Source organism: Oncorhynchus kisutch, linkage group LG15 (genome assembly GCF_002021735.2).
Source record: "Oncorhynchus kisutch isolate 150728-3 linkage group LG15, Okis_V2, whole genome shotgun sequence".
Lineage (NCBI taxonomy): Eukaryota > Metazoa > Chordata > Actinopteri > Salmoniformes > Salmonidae > Oncorhynchus > Oncorhynchus kisutch.
In genome coordinates, this window is record NC_034188.2 from 61,617,259 (window position 1) to 61,641,067 (window position 23,809).

Sequence of the window (23,809 nt, forward strand, 5' to 3'; positions counted from 1 at the left end):
GTAATTTGCTTTCTAATGATCATGATCTTTTCCTCAAAGAAGTTCATGAATTTATCACTGCTGAAGTGAAAGCCATCCTCTCTTGGGAAATGCTGCTTTTTAGTTAGCTTTGCGAGAGTACATTTTGTATTGTTCTTATTTTCCTCAATTAAGTTGGAAAAATAGGATGATTTTATAGAAAGTACAAACTATTTTGTCTATGTGGCAGTTTAGTGTGTTGAAATGTGTTGAAACAGGGGTGAAACATGGTGATTAGCTTGTCTGTGCAGATTAAGAATGCTGACATTGCCATGATTATCTGTTCCTTCTTGCAAGTTTCCACACAGCTAAATGCCTGTAGATTGTGACAACAGGATGTCACATACTGCGTTCGCACCCAAACGTCTCTTATCTGTACGCCCAGACTTGACTGTCACACAAGCCTGCATCAGCAAAAAAACACTAACATATAACAATGGACAATTCTCTCAGTAAAAACAGCATAGTATGACTAAATGTAATGAATTTTCCACCATAGGTTCCAACTAACTCAATGCACCAAGTATACATGTCAATCAGGAGCTCCACCCGGGGCAGTCTTGTTAGTTCTCTTATATACAGACAAGTTACCTTTTCTTCCTACATGTGACCGACCAATACTGGGTCATGAATGTGACAGACCAATACCTCACAGGGCTTCTTCTCGCTAACCTGAGACTTTGAAACTGAGATATCCCTTTCTCAAAACAAGGTTGTGGGCGTACTGCTAAATTGCAGATACTGATAGTGAGGATTCACTCAATCAGTCACTTGCATAAATGGTTATTAGAAAAGTACATGAGTAGGACACATATATTGGTTATTAGAAAAGCACAAACATAAAAATGTCCATCACAGTATGTTTTTAGTTATCGGAAAAATAGCCAACAATTAGTGGGTTATCTCCGAAAATGGCACTCGGAGTGATGGCCGGATACCGTATCCGAAAAGACAGATTATAAAAGATAGCTTGGTGTAGCGTAAAAAACTTTTCTTGTCGAAGTAAAACCACAAAACCTAGCTAGCGTGGTGGCTAGCGTGGTGGCTAACTTGCTGACATCTAGTCACTGTTTGGATACAGCTAACTTGGTCATGAAACGAGTTAGCAGTGTCACATCTCTACCCGTTTCTCCCTCAAATAAGTTTCCTCTTACTATGGTGAAGGAAAAGTCAACATCACTGCACACTGAGTGAGTTGTAAGCTCACGTCTGCGGACAATTTAGCTAATTTTGGAATTTTATTTTAATTTCACCTTTATTTAACCAAGTAGGCAAGTTGAGAACAAGTTCTCATTTACAACTGCGACCTGGCTAAGCAAAGTAGTGCGACAAAAACAACAACACAGAGTTACACATGGGATAAACAAACGTACAGTCAATAACACAATAGAAAATCTATATACAGTGTGTGGAAATGTAGTAAGATTAGGGAGGTAAGGCATAGTGGTGAAATAATTACAATTTAGCATTAACACTGGAGTGATAGATGTGCAGATGATGATGTGCAAGTAGAGATACTGGGGTGCAAAAGAAATAACAATGTGGGGATGAGGTACTTCGGTGGGTTATTTACAGATGGGCTATGTACAGGTACAGTGATCTGTCAGCTGCTTTGACAGTTGGTGCTTATAGTTATTAAGGGAGATATAAGTCTCCAGCTTCAGTGACTTTGCAATTCGTTCCAGTCATTGACAGCAGAGAACTGGATTGAAAGGCGGCAAAAGCAGGTGTTGGCATTGGGGATGTTGGCTTTGGGCTGTGAAATATACCTGCTGGAGCACGTGCTACGGGTGGGTGTTGCTATGGTGACCAGTGAGCTAAGATAAGGCAGGGCTTTACCTAGCAAAGACTTATACATGACCTGGAGCCAGTGGGTTTGGCGACGGATTGAGGGCCAGCCAACGAGAGCATATTTTGTAAATGACATCGCCGAAGTCAAGGATCGGTAGGATAGTCAGTTTTACGAGGGTGTGTTTGGCAGCATGAGCGAAGGAGGCTTTGTTGCGAAATAGGAATTCTAGATTTAATTTTGGATTGGAGATGCTTAATGTGAGTCTGGAAGGAGAGTTTACAGTCTAACCAGACACCTAGGTATTTGTAGTTGTTCACATATTCTAAGTCAGAACCGTCCAGACTAGTGATTCTAGTCAGGAGGGCGGGTGCGGGCAGCAATCGGTTGAAGAGCATGCATTTAGTTTTACTAGCATTTAAGAACAGTTGGAGGTGAAATGCAGTTGTGTGGAGGTAAGCTTTCTGTTGAAAAGCGAAAAGAGGTGTTTGAATGACTCAGAGATCCTGCTTTTATAGGATAGAAGGGACGCTCCTCCCCGACGCACACGTCTCGACGTCCAGCCAGTCATATCTGGTGTAGTATAATAAAGGCTTCTGCTGAATATGCTGGGGGCGTATCCCATAAGTGAAATACCGAAACGAATAGTTGAAAGAGAACCTACACACTTTTAGATTTTGTTGTCATGGGCTACCTGGGTAAAATGCTTGCTCGCTAGCCTAACTTCCTTTCATGTGCAACAATGAGCCAGCTAGTTAACATTAGCCTATTACATCTAGCTACATATTGAACTTCCGTCCTCTCAGGCAAGGGGCACAATATATGAATTTATGGTTGGATCAGAATCGCATTATAATCATGGAGTATGGAGAATTAAGTAAAACCACAAGTCTAAATCCTTATCTCCATCCATGGCTAATTTGGGAATGGGACAATTTTAGCTAGCTAACCATCAGAGGTCAGCAACACAATGAGATGCAACAATTCAAGTTTTTTCTGTCAATGTAATTTGGCTTTTGATGTGATTGGTGTGAAGCCAAATCCAAACCTGCTTCCCTTGACACTGCGCCAGGACCATTCACAGTAGAGCTCACTCAGTTTAGCTCAACACTGAACATTTTTTTATGGCTTCCCTGGCATTCAATGCTACGGGCAGCAACAATAAGACACACCTATCTGATGTAAGACACACCTATCTGATAAGGCATATAGGAATGACAGGAAGAGGGGGAGGGCGGGGGGGGGGGGGGGAGAGAGAGAATGAATGAGAGAGAAAAAGAGAGGGGGTGGAGAAAGACGGAGGGGGATACAGAGACACAGATCTGGTAGGTTTTATAAATTATTGACACTGTGGTTGCTGATAGTGGTTTTGGCCCTGGTGACAGGTGTGTGTGTCTGCCTGCCTGCGTGAGCGTGATCGTGTGTGTGTGTGACAGCTGTGTTCTGTGGTGTAGTGTTCAGTCCAGTTCCAGGTCGTTTGCCAGAGGGGTATTTACTTAATTAAACAGACATATAACACACAGGGAATGATGCTACCACCCAGACCCCATCCCTCTCTCTATCCTTCTCTCTATCTTTCTCTCTATCTCTCCACCCAACACTCCTCCCCTCCATTCCTCTCTCCACTCCTCCTTGCTGTCACTGCTGTAGCAGGTATTCAGAACCATTGATCACATGTGCTGTGGAATGACATGTAGAGAGAGAGAGGGACAGAGAGAGCGTGAGGGAGAGAGGGATGATTAGAAATAGAGAGAGAGCAGTGATGGCGTGAGTCGATCAGGAAGATGAGAGCAGATAGACAAAACACCAGGACGTAGATTCAGTTTCCTCAGGAGCAGTGGAACAGAAAGAAGAGAGAAGGGAAGGAGGAGGAGAGGAGGAGTAGGTCTACCCAGGGGTCTTGTTTCATCCTGTAGCTGTGTCTCTCAGGAGGTCCTCCAGACAGTCACACAGACAGCCTTGTCTCTCTTTTGTTGCTGTTGCTGTTGTTGTGTTTATCTATCTGTGTGAGTCTGAGCCTGTTCCACAGACAGACAGTCTGATTGTTATTTTTCTATTATTACTCATTCCTGTTCTCTAACTTATAACAAGAGAGGAAGAGGCAGAGCCAGTATTCATTGCATCTTTGATATCAGAACACACCTGGACAGAAAGTGACATCACATTACCGTTGGCGACCACCTGGTGTGGAGTTCGTGGGATGTGTATAGGACTTGAAGACTGGACTACTGGGCAAATTAGGGTTGGATGGTGGGAGACTTTGAGAAGGTGTGTGTGAGGAATAGAGTACTGGAGGACTTGTGTTTGGCCAGTGGAAGACATTGAGGGTTGTCTGTGTGTGTGGACCAACAGTGAGGATGTACAAGCGTCGTGACTATGTGGACCTGTATGAGAAAGACCAGGCTAAATGGGCTCTAGTACGAAACGTCAACACTGTCTTCAAGCACTCTACACTGCTACCGGTAGGACTACAAAACTGTGTGTGTGTGTGTGTGTGCGTGTATAGGACTGTGTTTGTATTGTGAATGGATTGCATGTCATCTTGTTGAGCTGTCAGAGGAGCTTAGGTAGTGTTGTAATTGGTTTACCATATAGAAGCCACATTTACGATACAATAAAATGTATTGTTCCCAAAATAAAGATTGTCTGTATATTATAAGCAATCAGGAACAAGAAGCAGAGGTATATGGTAAGTAATGCATCACTAAGGGATGTTGTTAGGCCTGATGCACAGCGGTGTGTATGTGTGACATTGATGATGTCATTGTATGATGTTGATTATGACACTGAACCCTGTCAGCACTGCTCTAAGACGTCATCTCTATCAACCATATCACCACCTCTTCTAGGTCTGCAATACACCTTCTGCTTCTGTTTCCTCCCCCTCTCCCGCTCTCTCTCCCTCTCTCTCTCCCTCTCTCTCTCTCTCCTCTCCCTCTCTCCCTCTCCTACTCCCTCCTCCCTCTCTCTCTCTCCTTCCCTCTCTCCTCTCCTCACTCTCTCCCCTCTCTTTCCCCCTCACCCTCTCCCTCTCTCTCCCTCTCTCTCACTCTCGCTCACCCTCCACCCTGTTCTCTCACACCCTACACCGTTCACCCCTCACCCGCTTCCTCTCTCTCTCTCTCCCTCTCTCTCTCTCGCTCCCTCTCTCTCCCTCTCTCCCTCCCTCTCCCTCCATCTCTCTCCTCTCCCTCTCCTCTACCTCCTCCTTTCCCTCTCTCTCCCCCTCTCCTCTCTCTGCTCTCTCTATTCTCTCTCTATCTATTTCTCCCTTTCTCTTTCTATTTCCTCCCTCTCTCTCTTCTCTATTTCCTCCCTCTCTCTCTCTCTGGTTCCTCCCTCTCTCTCTCTCTCTCTCTCAGTATCGGAGGAGGTTGGAGCAGAGAAGCTGCGTCTGGCTGAGGAGGAGAAACTGAGGAACCAGATGAGCGCTAAGAAGGCTAAGGTCTGGAACACACTCAAACACACACGCACACACACACACACACACACACACACACACACACACACACACCACACACACACACACACACACACACACACACACACACACACACACACACACACACACACACACATACACACACACACACACACACCAAAATATGAGAGGATAGGTGAGGATGGCTGGGGTGGTCCGGAGGGGGGCTAGGCCCTGCAATCTAGAGCTATAATCATTATTCTTAATTCTACCTCTTGAGCTGTCTGCATCCTCCTGACTGGTGGTTCTGAATTTAAAGAAACTAAATATGCTTCTCTGCATCTCTGCTAAAATCTGGGTAAAATATTGAAAGGAATGTGAGTCTAATTCAATACATTTAGTTATTGCTGTTCTGAAGTCTACCAACCTGCAGGCATGCCAGCTAAGCCAGTTAGACAAGCTAGCTACTCTAACTTGGTAGCCTGAAATGGTTTCATGGCAGCTAGTTATGAGGTTGGCAGATTGGGAACCTATCTGGGCAAGCTAAAGCCATCTTCATAAAATGTCTATGTGGCTAGTACTATTACAGAGAAACAACAATTGTTTTTAGGACAAATCTGAGTGGCCACTTGCCCCTGTGGCCCCTATGGGCATGACGCCTCTGCACACACACACCTATTAACACCCAGTCTTCTGCAGGTTGAAGCAGAGCGTAACACCAGGAGAGACTGGCCCAGCTAGTGAAGGAGGATGCGGAGAGAGAGAAGAGAGAAAGGGAGGAGGTGCGGAGGGAAGAAGGAGATGGTGGAGCAGATGGAGAAAGCCAGACATGAGCCGGTGAACGACTCTGACATGGTGGATAAGATGTTTGGCTTCCTGGGGACAACAAACTCCTTCCCTGGCCAGGAGGGTGCGCCACCGGCTGGGTTCGAGGTGAGAAAGTCGCCACCTAGCGGACACAGACACAATGTTACAGTTAACACCTTAATCTGCTCTGGGCTACGTTCCAATCGTTCGCTAAGTGTCTTTGTGTGCGTGTGTGTGTGTGTGTGTGTGTGTGTGTGTGTGTGTGTAGGACTTGGAACGTGCCCAGAAGGAGCTTGAGGAGGAAGATTAGATGATGTTCTTCCTCTCCCTGAGGATGAGGAAGATGACCTGTCGGAGTATAAATTCGCCAAGTTCGCTGCCACCTATTTCCAGGGCACCACAACACACACCTACGTCCGACGGCCACTTAAACAACCGCTGCTGTTCCATGAAGACGAGGGCGACCAGCTGGTTGGTCACATGACCTCTCAACTCTGACACCTAACCCCTGACCTCTAACCCCAGTAGACCATGGGTGTTTGTCAGACTATTGTTTTCAGGCAGCCTCCTTCTACCCAACTGTACTTTTCTAATCCCAGCATGAACACTGTTTAGGGTTGCAAAAATTACAGTAACTTTTCCCTACTTTCTCCAGTTGTCCAGAAATCCAGATTGGAAGATTCCTGGAATCAGGAGGGAATAAGTAGGAAATCCGGAATCTTCCAACCACGATTGATAGACAACCAGGGAAATTTGGTTAATAATACCGCGAAATGGTTGCAACCCTAACACTGTTGGTTGCTCTTCCCCCAGGCAGCGTTGCGGTATGGATCACGGTGTGCTGAGGTTCATGGGCAGATCTCCCAGAGCCCCAAGTACCATACGGCCATCACTGACGGCTCGGAGAAGATCCCTGTGATGACCAAGATCTACGAGACGCTGGGCAAGAAAACTACAAGAGAGAAACTACAGGCCCTGCAGGGGGAGGGAGAGGTGAGGAGGAGGGAGGGGAGAGAGAGAAATACAGGCCCTGCAGGGGGAGGGAGAGGTGAGAGGAGGGAGGGGAGAGAGAGAACTACAGGCCCTGCAGGGGAGGGAGAGGTGAGAGAATAGGAGGGAGGGGAGCGAGAGAAGACAACTACAGGCCCTGCAGGGGGAGGGAGAGTTGAAGAGGAGAGGGGTAGAGAGAGAAACTACAGGCCTGCAGGGAGAGTTGAGAGTGTGAGAGGGAGAGAGAGAACTACAGGCCCTGCAGGGAGGAGAGGTGAGAGAAGGGAGGGAGGGAGGGGAGAGAGAGAGACAACTACAGGCCCCTGGCAGGGGGAGGGAGAGGTGAGAGGAGGGAGGGGAGAGAGAGAACTACAGGCCCTGCAGGGGAGGGAGGGGAGAGAGAGAGAACTACAGGCCCTGCAGGGGGAGGGAGAGTTGAGAGGAGAGGGGAGAGAGAGAACTACAGGCCCTGCAGGGAGAGGGAGAGGGGGACGAGAGAGAGAGAGAACTTACAGGCCTGCAGGGGAGGGAGAGGTGAGAGGAGGAAGGGGATAGAGAGAGCAACTACAGGCCCTGCAGGGGACAGAGAGGTGAGAGAAGGGAGGGGAGGGAGGGAGGGGGGAGGAGAGAGAGAACTACAGGCCCTGCAGGGGAGGGAGGGGAGAGAGAGAGAACTACAGGCCTGCAGGGGGAGGTGAGAGTTGAGAAGAGAGGGGGAAGGAGAGAAGAACTACAGGCCCTGCAGGGAGAGGGAGAGGGGAGAGAGAGAACTACAGGCCCTGCAGGGGGAGGGAGAGTTGAGAGGTGGGAGGGAGGGAAGGAGGGGAGGGAGGGAGGGAGGAGGGAGGGAGGGAGGGAGGGAGGGAGGGAGGGAGGAGAGAACTACAGGCCCTGCACGGGGAGGGAGAGGTGAGAGGAGGAGGAAGGGGAGAGAGAGAGAACTACAGGCCCTGCAGGGGGAGGGAGAGGTTGAGAGGAGGGAGGGGGAGGAGAGAAGAGAACTACAGGCCCCTGCAGAGGGAGGAGAGGTGAGAGAAGGGAGGGGAGGAGAGAGAAACTACAGGCTCTGCAGGGGGACAGAGAGTGAGAGGAGAGGGGAGAGGAGAGAGAGAACTACGGCCCTGATGGGGGACAGAGAGGTGAGAGGAGGGAGGGGGAGAGAGAGAACTACAGGCCCCTGAAGGGGGAGGGAGTGGTGAAGAGAGGAGGGAGGAGGAGAGAGAGAGAACTACAGGCCCTGCAGGGGGAGGGAGAGGTAGAGAGAGGGAGGGGGAGAGAGAGCGAACTACAGGCCCTGCAGGGGGACAGAGAGGTGAGAGAAGGGAGGGAGGGGGGAGAGAGAGAGAACTACAGGCCTTGCAGGGGGGAGGGAGAGGGGAGAGCGGAGGGAGGGGAGAGAGAAAACTACAGGCCCTGATGGGGTACAGAGAGGTGAGAGGAGGGAGGGGAGAGAGAGAGAGAACTACAGGCCCTGCAGGGGGAGGGAGAGTTGAGAGGAGAGAGAGAATACAGGCCCTCCAGGGATAGGGCGAGGTCGGAGTAAATATTTAGTTGTGCTGTGAGGAAAAATGTACTTACTACGACTGTGATATGTCATTGCCTCACCTACCTGTCTTAAGATGAATGAATAAGAACTGATTAAGAGCTTCTGCTAAATGACTAAAATGTAAAATGAGGGAGGAGGTAAGAGGTGGGAGTAATCGATAATAACACTTAGCTATAATCTCATTCGGTTAGATTCTACCTTAGTTAAACCGTCATGGAATGATACCCAGTGTTGCTCTGGGTAGTACAACACAGTAGTGCTTCCTAGAAGACGTTTCCTATCTTATTCATAAACTGTGTCCTGCTGTAACCCCTCCCCTATAGACCCCCCATTCAGACAGCAACAAGAAGAACAGTGTCCGACACAAACTAGTGTCCCTCACCCTGAAGAAGAAGTCCAAGATTACTGAGGAGGTAAGAGAGAGGAGGAGGAGAGGAGTATCACTGTGGAGGAGGTGTTGGAGTTGAAAGCATCCTAGAAGTGGTGAACTGGCCCTATTTAGTAAATGACTTTTGACCAGAGCCCTATGCTCCATGATAAAAACTAGTGCACTATATAGGGATAGGGTGCCATTCGGGACACAGACCGTATGTAGATCAGATAGAATGTCCAGTGTTGATGATGAGTTTTCTATTAGGTGACCAAGCGCCTGAACGACGGAGAGATTAGTCTCCATGGCAACAGCATGTTAGAGGACCGGCCCACCTCTAACCTGGAGAAACTCCACTTCATCATCGGCAACGGAATACTACGACCTGCCCTGAGGTAGACCCACACACACACACACACACACACACACACACACACACACACACACACACACACACACACACACACACACACACACACACACACACACACACACACACACACACACTCTGACCTGTCCAGTGTGTGTACTCTGTAGGGATGAGATCTACTGCCAGATCTGTAAGCAGTTGAACCAGAATCCTTCTAAGAGCAGTCACGCCCGCGGCTGGATCCTCATCTCTCTGTGTGTCGGCTGCTTCGCTCCCTCTGAGAAGTTTGTCAAGGTCAGTCAGAATACACATACTACTATAGACTCTCTGCTTGCGTCCCAAATGACACCCTATTCCCTTTATATAGTACTTTTGACCAGGGTCCACAGAGCCATTTGGGATGTAGCCATTGTTAAACTCTATACTTTCTCTATAATTACATCCTTTCCTCTATAACTGCATTACATCCTGTCTCCTCCAGTACCTGCGTAACTACATCCATGGTGGTCCTCCTGGCTACGCCCCCTACTGCGAGGAGAGACTCAGACGCACGTTTGTTAATGGCACCAGAACACAACCCCCGTCCTGGCTGGAGCTACAGGTGCACACACACACACACTCGCGCACAAACAAACAAACATACAAACACATACACACACACAAAGAAATATCCCTTACCTCTCATTCTCCTCTCCTCTCTCCACCTCTCTTCTTCTCGCCCCTCCATCTGTCCTCCCTCTCCCCCCTCTCTCCCCCACCCCCTCTCCCCTCCTCCACCCTCCCTCTCTCTCTCTCCCTCTCCATTCTCTTTCTTCTCTCCCAGGCCACTAAGTCTAAGAAGCCCATCATGTTGCCAGTAACCTTTATGGATGGGACCACTAAGACGTTGTTGACAGACTCAGCTACTACGGCCATGGAGCTGTGTAACGCCCTGGCAGACAAGATTAGCCTCAGAGACCGCTTTGGATTCTCTCTCTATATCGCCCTGTTTGACAAGGTAATACACAGCCACACATACACACACACACACAAGGATGCACGCACACAAACACACACACAGGTACACAGGCAGGCATGCACACGCATACACATCATGCATGTGTAGTGTCCCAGTGTGAGCAGTGTGTGTGTACCACCAGGTGTCCTCCCTAGGCAGTGGAAAGGACCATGTGATGGACGCGGTGTCCCAGTGTGAGCAGTATGCCAAGGAGCAGGGTGCCCAGGAGAGAAACGCCCCCTGGAGACTGTTCTACAGGAAGGAGATATTCACCCCCTGGCACAACCCTGCAGACGACGCTGTGGCCACCAACCTCATCTACCAACAGACTGTACGGGGGGTAAAGTTTGGAGAGTACCGCTGTGACAGGGTGAGTTTTACAATCACGTTGACCATTTCTCTCTCTCTAGCTCTCTCTCTCTCAATTCAATTCTATTTCATTCAAAGGGCTTTATTCGCATGAGAAACAAATGTTTACATTGCCAAAGCAAGTGGAATAGTCCATAAACAAAAAGGAAATAAACAAGGAAAACATCTGTCTCTCTCTTTTCGTCTATACAATGACTTGGCAGAGCTAGCCAGTCAGCAGTACTATGTGAACTAAGGATCTCAGATCCTGACCCTAACCTCTGTCTCTCTCTCCAGGATGACTTGGCAGAGCTAGCCAGTCAGCGGTACTATGTGAACTAAGGATCTCAGATCCTGACCCTAACCTCTGTCTCTCTCTCCAGGATGACTTGGCAGAGCTAGCCAGTCAGCAGTACTATGTGAACTAAGGATCTCAGATCCTGACCCTAACCTCTGTCTCTCTCTCCAGGATGACTTGGTAGAGCTAGCCAGTCAGCAGTACTATGTGAACTAAGGATCTCAGATCCTGACCCTAACCTCTGTCTCTCTCTCCAGGATGACTTGGCAGAGCTAGCCAGTCAGCAGTACTATGTGAACTAAGGATCTCAGATCCTGACCCTAACCTCTGTCTCTCTCTCCAGGATGACTTGGCAGAGCTAGCCAGTCAGCAGTACTATGTTGACTATGGTTCTGATCCTAGCTCTAACTAATCCCCCTTCTCTCTCCCCCCCCCCCTTTCTCTCTCTCTAGGATGACCTAGCAGAGTTAGCCAGTCAGCAGTATTATGTGGACTATGGTTCTGAGATCCTGACAGAGCGTCTGCTGAGCCTGATCCCATCCTACATCCCCGACCGAGAGGTCAGCTCCTCCCGGAGCGTGGAGAAATGGGCCCACGTCATCATGGCTGCCCATAAAAAGGTGCTCCTCGCTGAGGAACGATTTGCCAGGCTCCCTTCTAGGGACTCTGGATGTCACAGGTTTTGATGTTTGATCTAGTAAACTACCAGGTTTTACTTTCAATTATTTTGATCATAATATGTGATTGTTTTAACTCGTTTTTTAAAATACACCCATTATAAGTCACTAAGGGTGTGTACCAAATCGCACCATATTTCCTACATAGAGCACCACTTTTTTACATGAGCACTATGGACCCTGGACAAAAGTAGTGCACTATATAGGGAATAGGAGGCCATCTGGGACACAACCTAACTGTTTGTCCCCCCTCTCCTCTCCACACCAGGGCATCTACACCCAGCAGAGGTTTGACCCCCAGAAGGTGAAGGAGGAAGTGGTGGACTTCGCTCGCTACAAATGGCCGCTCCTCTTCTCACGCTTTTATGAGGCCTTCAAGCTCTCAGGTATGTTACTCTACCTGCTGTAACGTACCTGCTGTACCTGCTGTAACGTACCTAATGTAATGTACCTAATGTAACGTACCTGCTGTAACGTACCTGCTATACCTGCTGTACCTGCTGTACCTGCTATACCTGCTGTAATGTACCTAATGTAATGTACCCAATGTAACGTACCTGCTGTAACGTACCTGCTATACCTGCTGTACCTGCTGTACCTGCTGTACCTGCTGTACATGCGGTAACGTACCTGCTGTAACGTACCTGCTGTACCTGCTGTAACATACCTGCTGTAACAAACCTGCTGTAACGTACCTGCGGTAACGTACCTGCTGTAACATACCTGCTGTAACAAACCTGCTGTAACGCACCTGCTGTACCTGCTGTACCTGCTGTAACATACCTGCTGTAACAAACCTGCTGTAACGTACCTGCTGTAACAAACCTGCTGTAACGTACCTGCTGTAACGTACCTGCGGTAACGTACCCGCTGCAACATACCTGCTGTACCGTACCTGCGGTAACGTACCTGCTGCAACATACCTGCTGTAACGTACCTGCTGTAACGTGCCTGCTGTAATGTGCCTGCTGTAACGTACCTGCTGTAACATGCCTGCTGTAACGTACCTGCTGTAACGTACCTGCTGTAACGTGCCTGCTGTAACGTACCCGCTGTAACGTACTTGCTGTAACGTGCCTTCTGTACCTGCTGTAACGTACCTGCTGTAACATACCTGCTGTGACATACCTGCTGTAACGTACCTGCGGTAACATACCTGCTGTAACGTACCTGCTGTACCTGCTGTAAAGTACCTGCTGTATCTGCTGTAGCGTACCCGCTGTACCTGCTGTACCTGCTGTACCTGCTGTACCTGCTGTACCTGCTGTAACGTACCTGCTGTAACGTACCTGCTGTAACGTACCTGCGGTAACGTACCCGCTGTCACGTACCTGCTGTACCTGCTGTAACGTACCTGCTGTAACATACCTGCTGTAACGTACCTGCTGTAACGTACCTGCTGTAGCGTGCCTGCTGTAATGTACCTGCTGTAACATACCTGCTGTAACATACCTGCTGTAGCGTACCTGTCGTAACGTACCTGCTGTAACGTACCTGAGGTAACGTACCCGCTGTCACGTACCCGCTGTACCCGCTGTAACGTACCTGCTGTAACATACCTGCTGTAACGTGCCTGCTGTAATGTACCTGCTGTAATGTACCTGCTGTAACGTACCTGCTGTAACATACCTGCTGTAACGTGCCTGCTGTAATGTACCTGCTGTAATGTACCTGCTGTAACGTACCTGCCGTAACGTGCCTGCTGTAATGTACCTGCTGTAATGTACCTGCTGTAACGTACCTGCTGTACCTGCTGTAACGTACCTGCTGTAACATACCTGCTGTATCGTACCTGCTGTACCTGCTGTAACGTACCTGCGGTAACGTACCTGCTGTAACATACCTGCTGTACCCGCTGTAACGCACCTGCTGTAACGTACCTGCTGTAACGTACCTGCTGTAACGTACCTGCTGTAACGTACCTGCTGTACCCGTTGTACGTACTGTAACGTACCTGCTGTACCTGCTGTAACGTACCTGCTGTAACGTACCTGCTGTAACGTACCTGCTGTACAGTACCTGCTGTACCTGCTGTACGTACTGTGACGTACCTGCTGTACCTGCTGTAACGTACCTGCTGTAACGTACCTGCTGTAACGTACTTGCTGTACCAACTACCTTCATTAATACCTGTCAGTCAGTCTGTTTGGTGCTGAACCTCATCATATCTCTTGCGGAGGTTGTTCCTGGAAACTGCTGTAGGTATACATGTGATCTAGGCTTAATCCTAATTTCCTCACTCCTTCCAAAGTGTGCATGCACCCTACCCGTCATGGATTTACAAGCATTGGATTGGTGTACTCCGTTCGCTGTAGGGAGTCCATGACAGGGTGTTTGAAAGTGTGCACTTTGGTAGAAGGACAGAGAATTGGGACACAGCCCTAGTCACGGGTCCATACTCTGATCCCGCCCCTCACTCCACCATACAGGTCCAAGTCTGCCTAAGAATGATGTCATTGTGGCGGTGAACTGGACAGGGGTGTACTTTGTGGATGAACAGGAGCAGGTGCTGCTAGAACTCTCTTTCCCAGAGATCACTGCAGTCTCCAGCAGCAGGTGATTTGGAGTCCATCCTAACACTGTTGCCCTCTCAACCATAAACATATCAATTACTCTGTTTCTTTTTATTTTCTTCTATCCTCTATTCTCCTAAACTCCTAATTTCAAGAAGCTTACTATGTAGCCAGTAACCATTAATATTAATACATTTCATTTGTATAATTAGATAGCCACCCTCCTTACTTAGGCTAGCCACCCTGTGTTGCTGTTTTGTTGGTGGACACCTCAACCCCCTACATTTAGCTGACCTGTTAGGGAATAAATGGCAAGCGACTGTATTCCTTTCTTTCTCTCCCTTCTTCTGAGACTGCTAGCTAGCTCTGTGTATGAGCAATTCTTTGAGCATTTTGTCTTCTTCTGTGTGTTGATAGAGGTGGTAAGCTGCAGGGGCAGAGTTTTACGTTGGCGACCATAAAGGGCGATGAGTTTACGTTCACGTCGACCAACTCTGAGGACATCAGAGACCTTGTGGTAACGTTCCTAGAGGGCCTGAGGAACCGGTCCAAGTACGTGGTGGCTCTGCAGGACAACACCAACTCTGGTGAGTAGAGTACACACACACACAAACACACACACCCCCACACACATCCACACAAACTGTACCTTGTCCCCTCTAGGTGGGGAGGAGTCTACGTTCCTGTCGTTCCAAAAGGGAGACCTGATTCTATTGGACCAAGAGACAGGTCAGCAGGTCATGACCTCAGGCTGGGCCCATGGGGTCAATGAACGGACCAATCAAAAAGGAGATTTCCCTGCTGATGCCGTCTACGTCCTGCCCACTGTTACCAGACCTCAGGCTGACGTAGTGGTGAGACACACACACACACACACACACACACACACACACACACACACACACACACACACACACACACACACACACACACACACACACACACACACACACACACACACACAGAGAGAGACACACACACAGAGACACACACACAGAGACACACACACACACACACAGCCTACACTGTAATGGCTCTATCTGCGTGATTCTCAATCGCCCCCCCCCCCCTTCTCTCTCTCTCTCTCTCTCTCTCTCTCTCTCTCTCTCTCTCTCTCTCTCTCTCTCTCTCTCTCTCCCCCCCCCCCTAGGCATTGATTACCATGACACCAGACCAGAGACAGGAGACGGTGCGTTCATCTCAGCTGGTTTTGCCGGAGACTGGAGAGGAGAGGGTTAAACCTTACACACTGGAAGAGTTCAGCTATGACCACTTCAGGTAGACACACACAGACACACGCTCATACGCATGCATGCAGGCACATACACACAAATACACAAACACACACAATACAAGTTGCAGTATTTGTAACCGTGTGGGTTTTTTGTCTAAAGAAAATGTTACCTAATCAATACCTGTCACTACACCTCTCCCCCTTCTTTCTCCTCCCTCTTCTCTCTCTCCCTCTCTCTCTCTCCCTCTCTCTCCAGACCTCCTCCCAAACATACTCTGAGCAGGGTGATGATCACTAAGAACAGAGGGAAGGCCTCAATGTGGAGCTGCACCAGAGAGCCTATCAAACAGCCCCTACTGAAGAAGGTCCTCAGCCATGAAGACCTGTCACAGGACGCCTGTATGGTCTTCATAGATATCCTTTACTGGCTAACACACACCGTCTGTAGTGTGCGTGTGCGTGTGCTTCTGCTTGTGTTTGTTTCACATTCATGATCTTGTGATGAGGTAAACCTGCCTGCAACTTAAAATCCTCCGAGGCCAGATATGGTTAAAACATTGGTTTCCCAGGAGACGGGGGTTCAGATCCCACCTGTGTCGTTTGTGTAATATGTAAACTCCTTGACTATGCCACCTATGATGAAGTATATGGGGGACTACCCGTCTAAGCGAACACGTTCGGTTAACGAGCTGACGGACCAGATCTTTGAAGGAGCTCTGAAGGCCGAACCTCTAAAAGATGAGATTTTCTGTCAGATCCTCAAACAACTCACAGACAACCACGTCAAGTAAGAACACACACACACACACACACACATCCTAAACTTCTCGCAGATACCTCTCTTACATTGTGTCGTAACCGTGTGTGTGTGTAGGTACAGTGAGGAGAAGGGCTGGGAGTTGCTGTGGCTGTGTACAGGGCTGCTCCCTCCTAGCAACATGCTGCTGCCTCATGTCCAGCGTTTCCTTCAGTCCAGGAAACACCACCCTCTGGCTCAGGACTGTATGACACGACTACAGAAGGCCCTACGGTAACACATATGTGGGCACATACACACACACACACACACACACACACACACACACACACACACACACACACACACACACATTCACACACACTCACCCGTCTCGCACATCAACAGATACACTCTGTTAATGATACAATCCTCTTCTGCTTGTTAATTTCTTAATGTTGTTGTTATTATTGTTGCTGTTGTTGTTATTATTGTTGCTGTTGTTATTATTAGTATTGTTGCTGTTGTTGTTGTTATTATTATTGTTGGTGTTGTGATTATTATTGTTGGTGCTGTTGTTATTATTATTGGTGTTGTTGTGGCAACAGGAATGGCTCGAGGAAGTACCCTCCCCACCTAGTGGAGGTAGAGGCCATCCAACATAAGACCACCCAGATCTTCCACAAAGTCTATTTCCCTGACGATACTGATGAGGTACACTCACGCACACACTGACACACTCACACGCACTCACACACACACACAGACTATCTTTCTGGCTTTATTCCTGTTTGTGATTTACAGGTGTTTACTGTGCTGTCATTGGCTGGTGTATGTCATTGACAGGTGTTTACTGTGCTGTGATTGGCTGGTGTGTGTAATTGACAGGCATTTGAGGTGGAGTCCAGCACCAAGGCTAAAGACTTCTGTTTGGCGATCTCTGCTCGCTTGCTGCTCAAATCACCCGAAGGATTCAGCTTGTTCGTAAAGATCTCCGACAAGGTGATAGACACACACACATACACAAACACACACACACACTCACACACACACACACACACACACACACATGCACACTAATGCCTTGTTCGTCGATGCAGCAGATTTAGCAGGCAGCAGCTGACTGTCTGATCTACAAATCACCTGGATGATCATAAATAACTACTCATTATTATTTGTAGATCAATCAGTCATTCACAATTGACCCACAATATATCACAGAGTTGATGCTCTCCAACATGCCCCAACTCCTCTTTGTGTGTGTGGTGTGTGTGTGGTATGTGTGTGTGTGTTGTAGGTGATAAGTGTACCAGAGGGAGATTTCTTCTTTGACTTTGTCAGACACCTCACAGACTGGATCAAGAAGGCCCGGCCCTCTAAAGATGGTATGTCATAAAAACTATGATCTAGAGCGAACTATCCCTTTAATATGTACCATCTGTTTAATATGAACTATCCCTTTAATATGTACCATCTGTTTAATATGAACTATCCCTTTAATATGTACCATCTGTTTAATATTAACTATCCCTTTAATATGTACCATCTGTTTAATATGAACTATCCCTTTAATATGTACCATCTGTTTAAGATGAACTATCCCTTTAACGTGAACTATCCGTTTAATATGTACTATCTGTTTAATATGAACTATCCCTTTAATATGTACCATCTGTTTAATATGAACTATCCATTTAATATGTACCATCTGTTTAATATGAACTATCCCTTTAATATGTACCATCTGTTTAATATGAACTATCCATTTAATATGTACCATCTGTTTAATATGAACTATCCCTTTAACGTGAACTATCTGTTTAATATGAACTATCCCTTTAATATGTACTATCTGTTTAACATGAACTATCCCTTTAACGTGAACTATCCCTTTAATGACTTTAACGTGTGTGTGTAGGTATCGTACCGTCTCTGACCTACCAGGTGTTCTTCATGAAGAAGCTGTGGACCAACACTGTTCCTGGTAAAGACTCCTTCGCTGACTCCATCTTCCACTACTACCAGGTAGGAGGGGTGGGGGGGTGGGGTGTAACGGAACTGGTTCCACTTGTCCTAAGTAAACTTCCCAGTTCAAACCCTGACAATGTTCACATACTAAGGCTGGGATTCAATCAAAGGTGTGTTGTTTGTTGTTATGGCTTGAGCCGACCCCTACAGCGTTTACCATGAATGTGATCTCCAGGAATATTTCGTTTTTACCTTTTATTTATCCAGGTTAGTCTCATTGAGGTACAAATCAATGTTTCAAGAGAGACCTGGTCCAACCAAAACAGCAGCATGGGGGAACAATGTTTGAGACAAATATCAGACATACTGTAACAACTTACAGACATAGACACGCCATAAAAAAAAGTAATAAATGTTGATGTAGACACATACATTTCAATTACAGAAACATAAAATCGTCATAGATAAAAAAATATATATATATTATACTTACCACCGCATCAACTCCTAATGACAATCACATTCCTCAGTAACATGTGAGTCAACAAATTTTTTTAACTCCTCCAAGGAAACAAGATTCTGGGGTTTCAAGCTGGTCTGGAGAGAATTCCAAGACCACGGAGCTGATTAGCTTAAACACTTTTTGACATGATCTGTTCTGATTTTAGGAACCGCTAGAAGTAAGTAGGAGTGAGATTGTAACTGGTCATTTTTGCCCTTTGGTTGCTAGGAACTGCCCAAGTATCTCCGTGGTTACCATAAGTGTAGTCGTGACGAGGTGTTCCAGCTGGGAGCGTTGATCTACAGGGTGAAGTACGAAGACGACAAGTCACACTTCCCCTCAATACCCAAGATCCTCCGGGAGCTGGTGCCGCAGGACCTGATTCGCCAGCTCTCCCCAGATGACTGGAAACGGGTGAGACAAGACTTCTCCCAACTCTCCTGGGCTCTAATTTGCTGCCCTGGCTCTATTCTTAATGGCAGTCTTCCTCATGATTGACTACTGCGTTCAGAGTATCTTTATCTGTGACCTAATCAGCTGTTTTATTGTTTTTGTTGTCTCTGTTTTTTGGTGTGTGGCTGTGTGTGTGTTTGTGACTTTGCGTCCATATCTGTGTGTGTTTGTAGTCTGTAGTAGCTTATTTCAATAAGCAGGCTGGTAAGTCCAGGGAAGAGGCCAAACTCCACTTCCTGAAGATCATCTTCAAATGGGCCACGTTCGGATCCGCCTTCTTCGAAGTCAAGGTAACCATGCCGCTCAGTGATGTCATTCTCAATCTTACCTTGGGGTAACGATACTGTCTGTCTGCCTGGTCTGTCTGTCTGTCTGTCTGGGATGTCTGACTGTCGGTCGGTCTGTCTGTCTGTCTGTTGGTCTATCCAATATTGTGTACCACCTCTCAGTCAGTGTGATATTCTCTCTGTTCAGCAAACCACAGAGCCCAACTTCCCAGAGATCCTCCTGATTGCTATCAACAAGCATGGAGTCAGCCTTATAGACCCAAAGACCAAGGTGTGTATGTGTGTGTAGTTAGGTCCTTTGTTAATTCCCAAGGGGAAATGTCCTGTGTGTGCGTTACATGACCTCTCATCTCTTTCTCTAGGTGTTTGTGTGTGAACATGTGTTACCTGGTATTTCACTGATGCGTGTGTGTATGTCTACAACAGGACATCCTGACCACCCACCCATTCACTAAGATCTCCAACTGGAGCAGCGGTAACACCTACTTCCACATCACCATCGGCAACCTGGTCAGGGGCAGCAAGCTGCTGTGTGAGACCTCACTGGTGAGACACAATCACACACACACACACACACACACACACACACGTAAAAAACACACATGTCCTCACGTACGCACATGTACACATACACACTCACTCACACACGCACTTGATGAAAACACTCAGATGTGTGTGTGTGTGTGTGTTTTCAGGGCTATAAGATGGATGACCTCCTCACTTCCTACATCAGTCAGATGTTGACCACCATGAGTAAACAGAGAACTGGGCGGGGACACAGCAAGTGAACTTCCTATTGGCAGGAAGCTGCAGAGCTTATTAGAATACTGCGACCTGTTGGCCAGCCCTGCAGCTGGGGGCGGAGCTTCTCTAACCAGGTATGGAGAATGAGCCGCAGCCCATCCTCTAGCACTGCCTCCAGCTATGCCCATAGCAACGACCTTAGCAACGTCTCTAGCAACAACCCTAGCAACGATCCTGACGAAGAGCCTTCCAGTGAGGATGACTACCTCTAAGCCCCGCCACTTTATCTTCCCAGAGACACACACACACACACACACACACACACACACACACACAGTTAAATTAGTGTTTTTGGAACATTTAGTTCAAACTGAAGAGTTGGCAGTCTGTTAACAAGGAGACGCTTGTTAATAACCAATCATTGGATGGACAGACTGAATGGAGAGCCATGTGATTGGGTACTTTAGCTAGACAATTAAGTAGTTACTGAAAAGAAGAATTAAGTTAACTTACTGAGTAAAATAACCATAAAAAGCTTTAATACACAGACCTGGAAGAAAAGAGGTTTGCATGCTCTTATTGTAGCTGAATAGATTTTGACTGAACTGTCAATACATAGGTATATTTTTAGTTTTTTTTTAAAGCCTTAACTGTTGTTGTTTTTTTATTTAATGTGTCTTTTAAGCCAGTTGCCTCTGTTTCAGAAGCAGCATGGTAGTCTATGTGACAGACCGCTGCAGTTCTGGGCAGTCTGTGGTTTTTTATATTATTCTTGTGTTTGTTTTGTGTCTCTTATCATCAGAGTAAAGCACATTTATACAGAGCCTACGCAAGTATGCAACTCAAGCTTTGCAAAGTGGCAGTTCTGCGTACTTGGGTAGCAGAAATATGCAAATGGGCAGCCTCGGAGTGGTGACTCAACACAATGCAAGATGTTATTGTGTTGCCTACTTGCGTATGGTATAATTAGGCTTTAGTTCAGAGGTCTGTCTGTCTGCTGTAAGCCTCGGGTGGACTGGCTGCCCTAGAGTTTTAACATAGAGCATTAGTGTTTGACCAGAAAGGATCATTATCTGTAGTTTTTTTGCAGATCTATGTGCTGTAGCTCTATGAGACTTGTTTAACTCAACAATGGCCTTTGTCATACTCACTAGAACTAGGGTTGCAAAGTTCCCTACAATCCTTAGTTGAACCAGGTCTAGACCTGACTCAGCTGGAAAACACCTGATCCATGGATGATTCTGAGTTCTGTATGAAGAGTTCTATACCCTACGTCAAAATGATACCCTTTATAGTGCCCAGGTCAAAAGTAGCGCACTATATAGGGAGTCATTTGGGACGCAAACTACAGTGGCTTGCGAAAGTATTCACCCCCTTGGTATTTTTCATATTTTGTTGCCTTACAACCTGGAATTAAAATATATTTTTGGGGGGGTTTGCATCATTTGATTTATACAACATGCTTACCACTTTGAAGATGCAAAATAGTTTTTTGTGAAACAGCCAAGAAACAAGACAAAAAAACAAAACTTGAGCGTGCATAACTATTCACCTCCCCCCATATTCAATACTTTGTAGAGTCACCTTTTGCAGCAATTACAACTGCAAGTCTCTTGGGGTATGTCTCTATAAGCTTTACCCATTCTTCAAGGCAAAACTGCTCCAGCTCCTTCAAGTTGGATGGGTTCCGCTGGTGTACAGCAATCTTAAAGTCATACCACAGATACTCAATTGGATTGAGGTCTTTGCTTGACTAGGCCATTCTAAGACATTTAAAATTTTCCCCTTAAACCACTCAAGTGTTGCTTTAGCAGAATGGTTAGGGTCATTGTCCTGCTGGACGGTGAACCTCCATCCCAGTCTCAAATCTCTGGAAGACTGAAACAGGTTTCCCTCAAGAATGTCCCTGTATTTAGCACCATCCATCATTCCTTCAATTATGACCAGTTTTCCAGTCCCTGCTGATGAAAAAGACCCCCACAGCATGATGCTGCCACCACCATACTTCACTGTGGGGATGGTGTTCTTGGAATGATGAGAGGTGTTGGGTTTGCACCTGACATAGCATTTGCCTTGATGGTCAAAAAGCTACATTTTTGTCTCATCTGACCATCTGACCAGCTTCTTCCATATATTTAGGGAGTCTCCCACATTTGCTTATTTTTTTCGGGCCACTCTTCCATAATAAAGGCCAGCTTTGTGGAGTGTACGGCTTAAAGTGGTCCTATGGACAGATACTCCAATCTCCGCTGTGGAACTTTGCAGCTCCTTCAGGGTTATCTTTGGTCTCTTTGTTGCCTCTCTGATTAATGCCCTCCTTGACTGCTCTGTGCGTTTTGGTGGGTGGCCCTCTCTTGGCAGGTTTGTTGTGGTGTCATATTCTTTCAATTTTTTAATAATGGATTTAATTATGCTCCATGGGATGTTCAAAGTTTCAGATATTTTTTTATAACCCAACCCTGATCTGTACTTCTCCACAACTTTGTCTCTGACCTGTTTTGTAAGCTCCTTGCTCTTCATAGTGCCGCTTGCTTGGTGGTGCCCCTTGCTTAGTGGTGTTGCAGACTCTGGGGCCTTTCAGAACAGGTGTATATAGACGGAGATCATGTTAAACTTAGATTGCATACAGGTGAACTTTATCTAACTAATTATGTGACTTCTGAAGGTAATTGGTTGCACCAGATCTTATTTAGGGGCTTCATAGCAAAGGGGGTGAATACATATGCACCCACCACTTTTCCTTTTTAAAAAAATACATTTTTGAAGTTTTTTTATTTATTTCACTTCACCAATTTGGACTATTTTGTGTTTGTCTATTACATGAAATCCAAATAAAAATCCATTTAAATTACAGGTTGTAATGCAACAAAATAGGAAAAACACCAAGGGGGTGAATACTTTAGCAAAGCTCTGTATGTGTTAGTTGTGTGGTGTTCAGGCAGGATGCTGATGTTACTGTCTGTTTCTCCTGTTCTGCATAGAGGAGCAGAACTTCCCTCCAGCCCCTAACCTGTCTGTCTGCTGTTGAATTTGTTGGTTTTTGTTTAAGATTTTTGGTACTTATTTTATATTTACATTGTGTAAAGTATCTGTCCATTTAGTGAAACTATGGTTTGTATGAGGAGTGAATCTATAGTCCTGAGGGGATACAGTTTACACTAGCAACACAGAGTTCTGGGTGAATTTCCACTATAAAGCGCTACGTGTGGTTTACAACAAATGGCACCCTATTCCCTATATAGTGCACTACTTTTAACTAGAGCCTATGGTCCCTGGTAAAAAAATAAAAATAAGGCTCTGGGCAAAATAAATGTACTATTTAGGGAATAGGGTGCCATTTAGGATGCAAAGTGTCCCCGGTCTGTCTGGGTAATATTACTACAGCAGCTGTGTTGCTCTACTGTTTGGACAGAAGACATGATGACGGTGGAGCTACCGACAGATGAGGGCCAGGATCAAATCAGAAACCGTGCTTAACAGGGAATTTCCAATTGAGCAGACATCTGCAGTAGTTACCTTAAAATACGATCTCCGTAAATGAGGTAGCGTTGCCTTTAAAAACCGCAATGTTGATTAGAGCACTCAGATTGAATCCCAGCCGAGGTGTCTGTTTTTGTAAAAACAATAAAGATGATTGGACGAGGACAGTGGGTCGATCTATTTTTTTTCAACTGGAGTAACAGAAGTAGCGTTATAATGTGGACATGGAATCAAATGGGTTAATCAATGAATAAACAACCA

General features: G+C 46.6%; 1 protein-coding gene across 1 annotated transcript; it reads left to right on the forward strand.

Moving 5' to 3' along the window:
• The first annotated feature begins 4,164 nt into the window (after positions 1–4,164).
• Positions 4,165–23,713, forward strand: LOC109904824 (unconventional myosin-VIIa-like). The gene is given in 31 exon segments (XM_031791427.1): positions 4,165–4,285; positions 5,170–5,252; positions 5,951–6,019; positions 6,021–6,161; positions 6,304–6,340; positions 6,343–6,506; positions 6,849–7,028; positions 8,895–8,984; positions 9,209–9,336; positions 9,479–9,605; positions 9,793–9,912; positions 10,135–10,308; positions 10,451–10,678; positions 11,407–11,574; positions 11,900–12,017; positions 14,061–14,187; positions 14,562–14,731; positions 14,808–14,998; positions 15,295–15,422; positions 15,635–15,792; positions 16,012–16,165; positions 16,253–16,408; positions 16,723–16,828; positions 17,003–17,116; positions 17,412–17,499; positions 18,033–18,139; positions 18,813–18,998; positions 19,211–19,327; positions 19,512–19,595; positions 19,751–19,870; positions 20,020–23,713. Coding segments are annotated over 31 exon segments (4,047 nt in total). The 3' UTR covers positions 20,113–23,713.
• Positions 23,714–23,809: the final 96 nt, after the last annotated feature.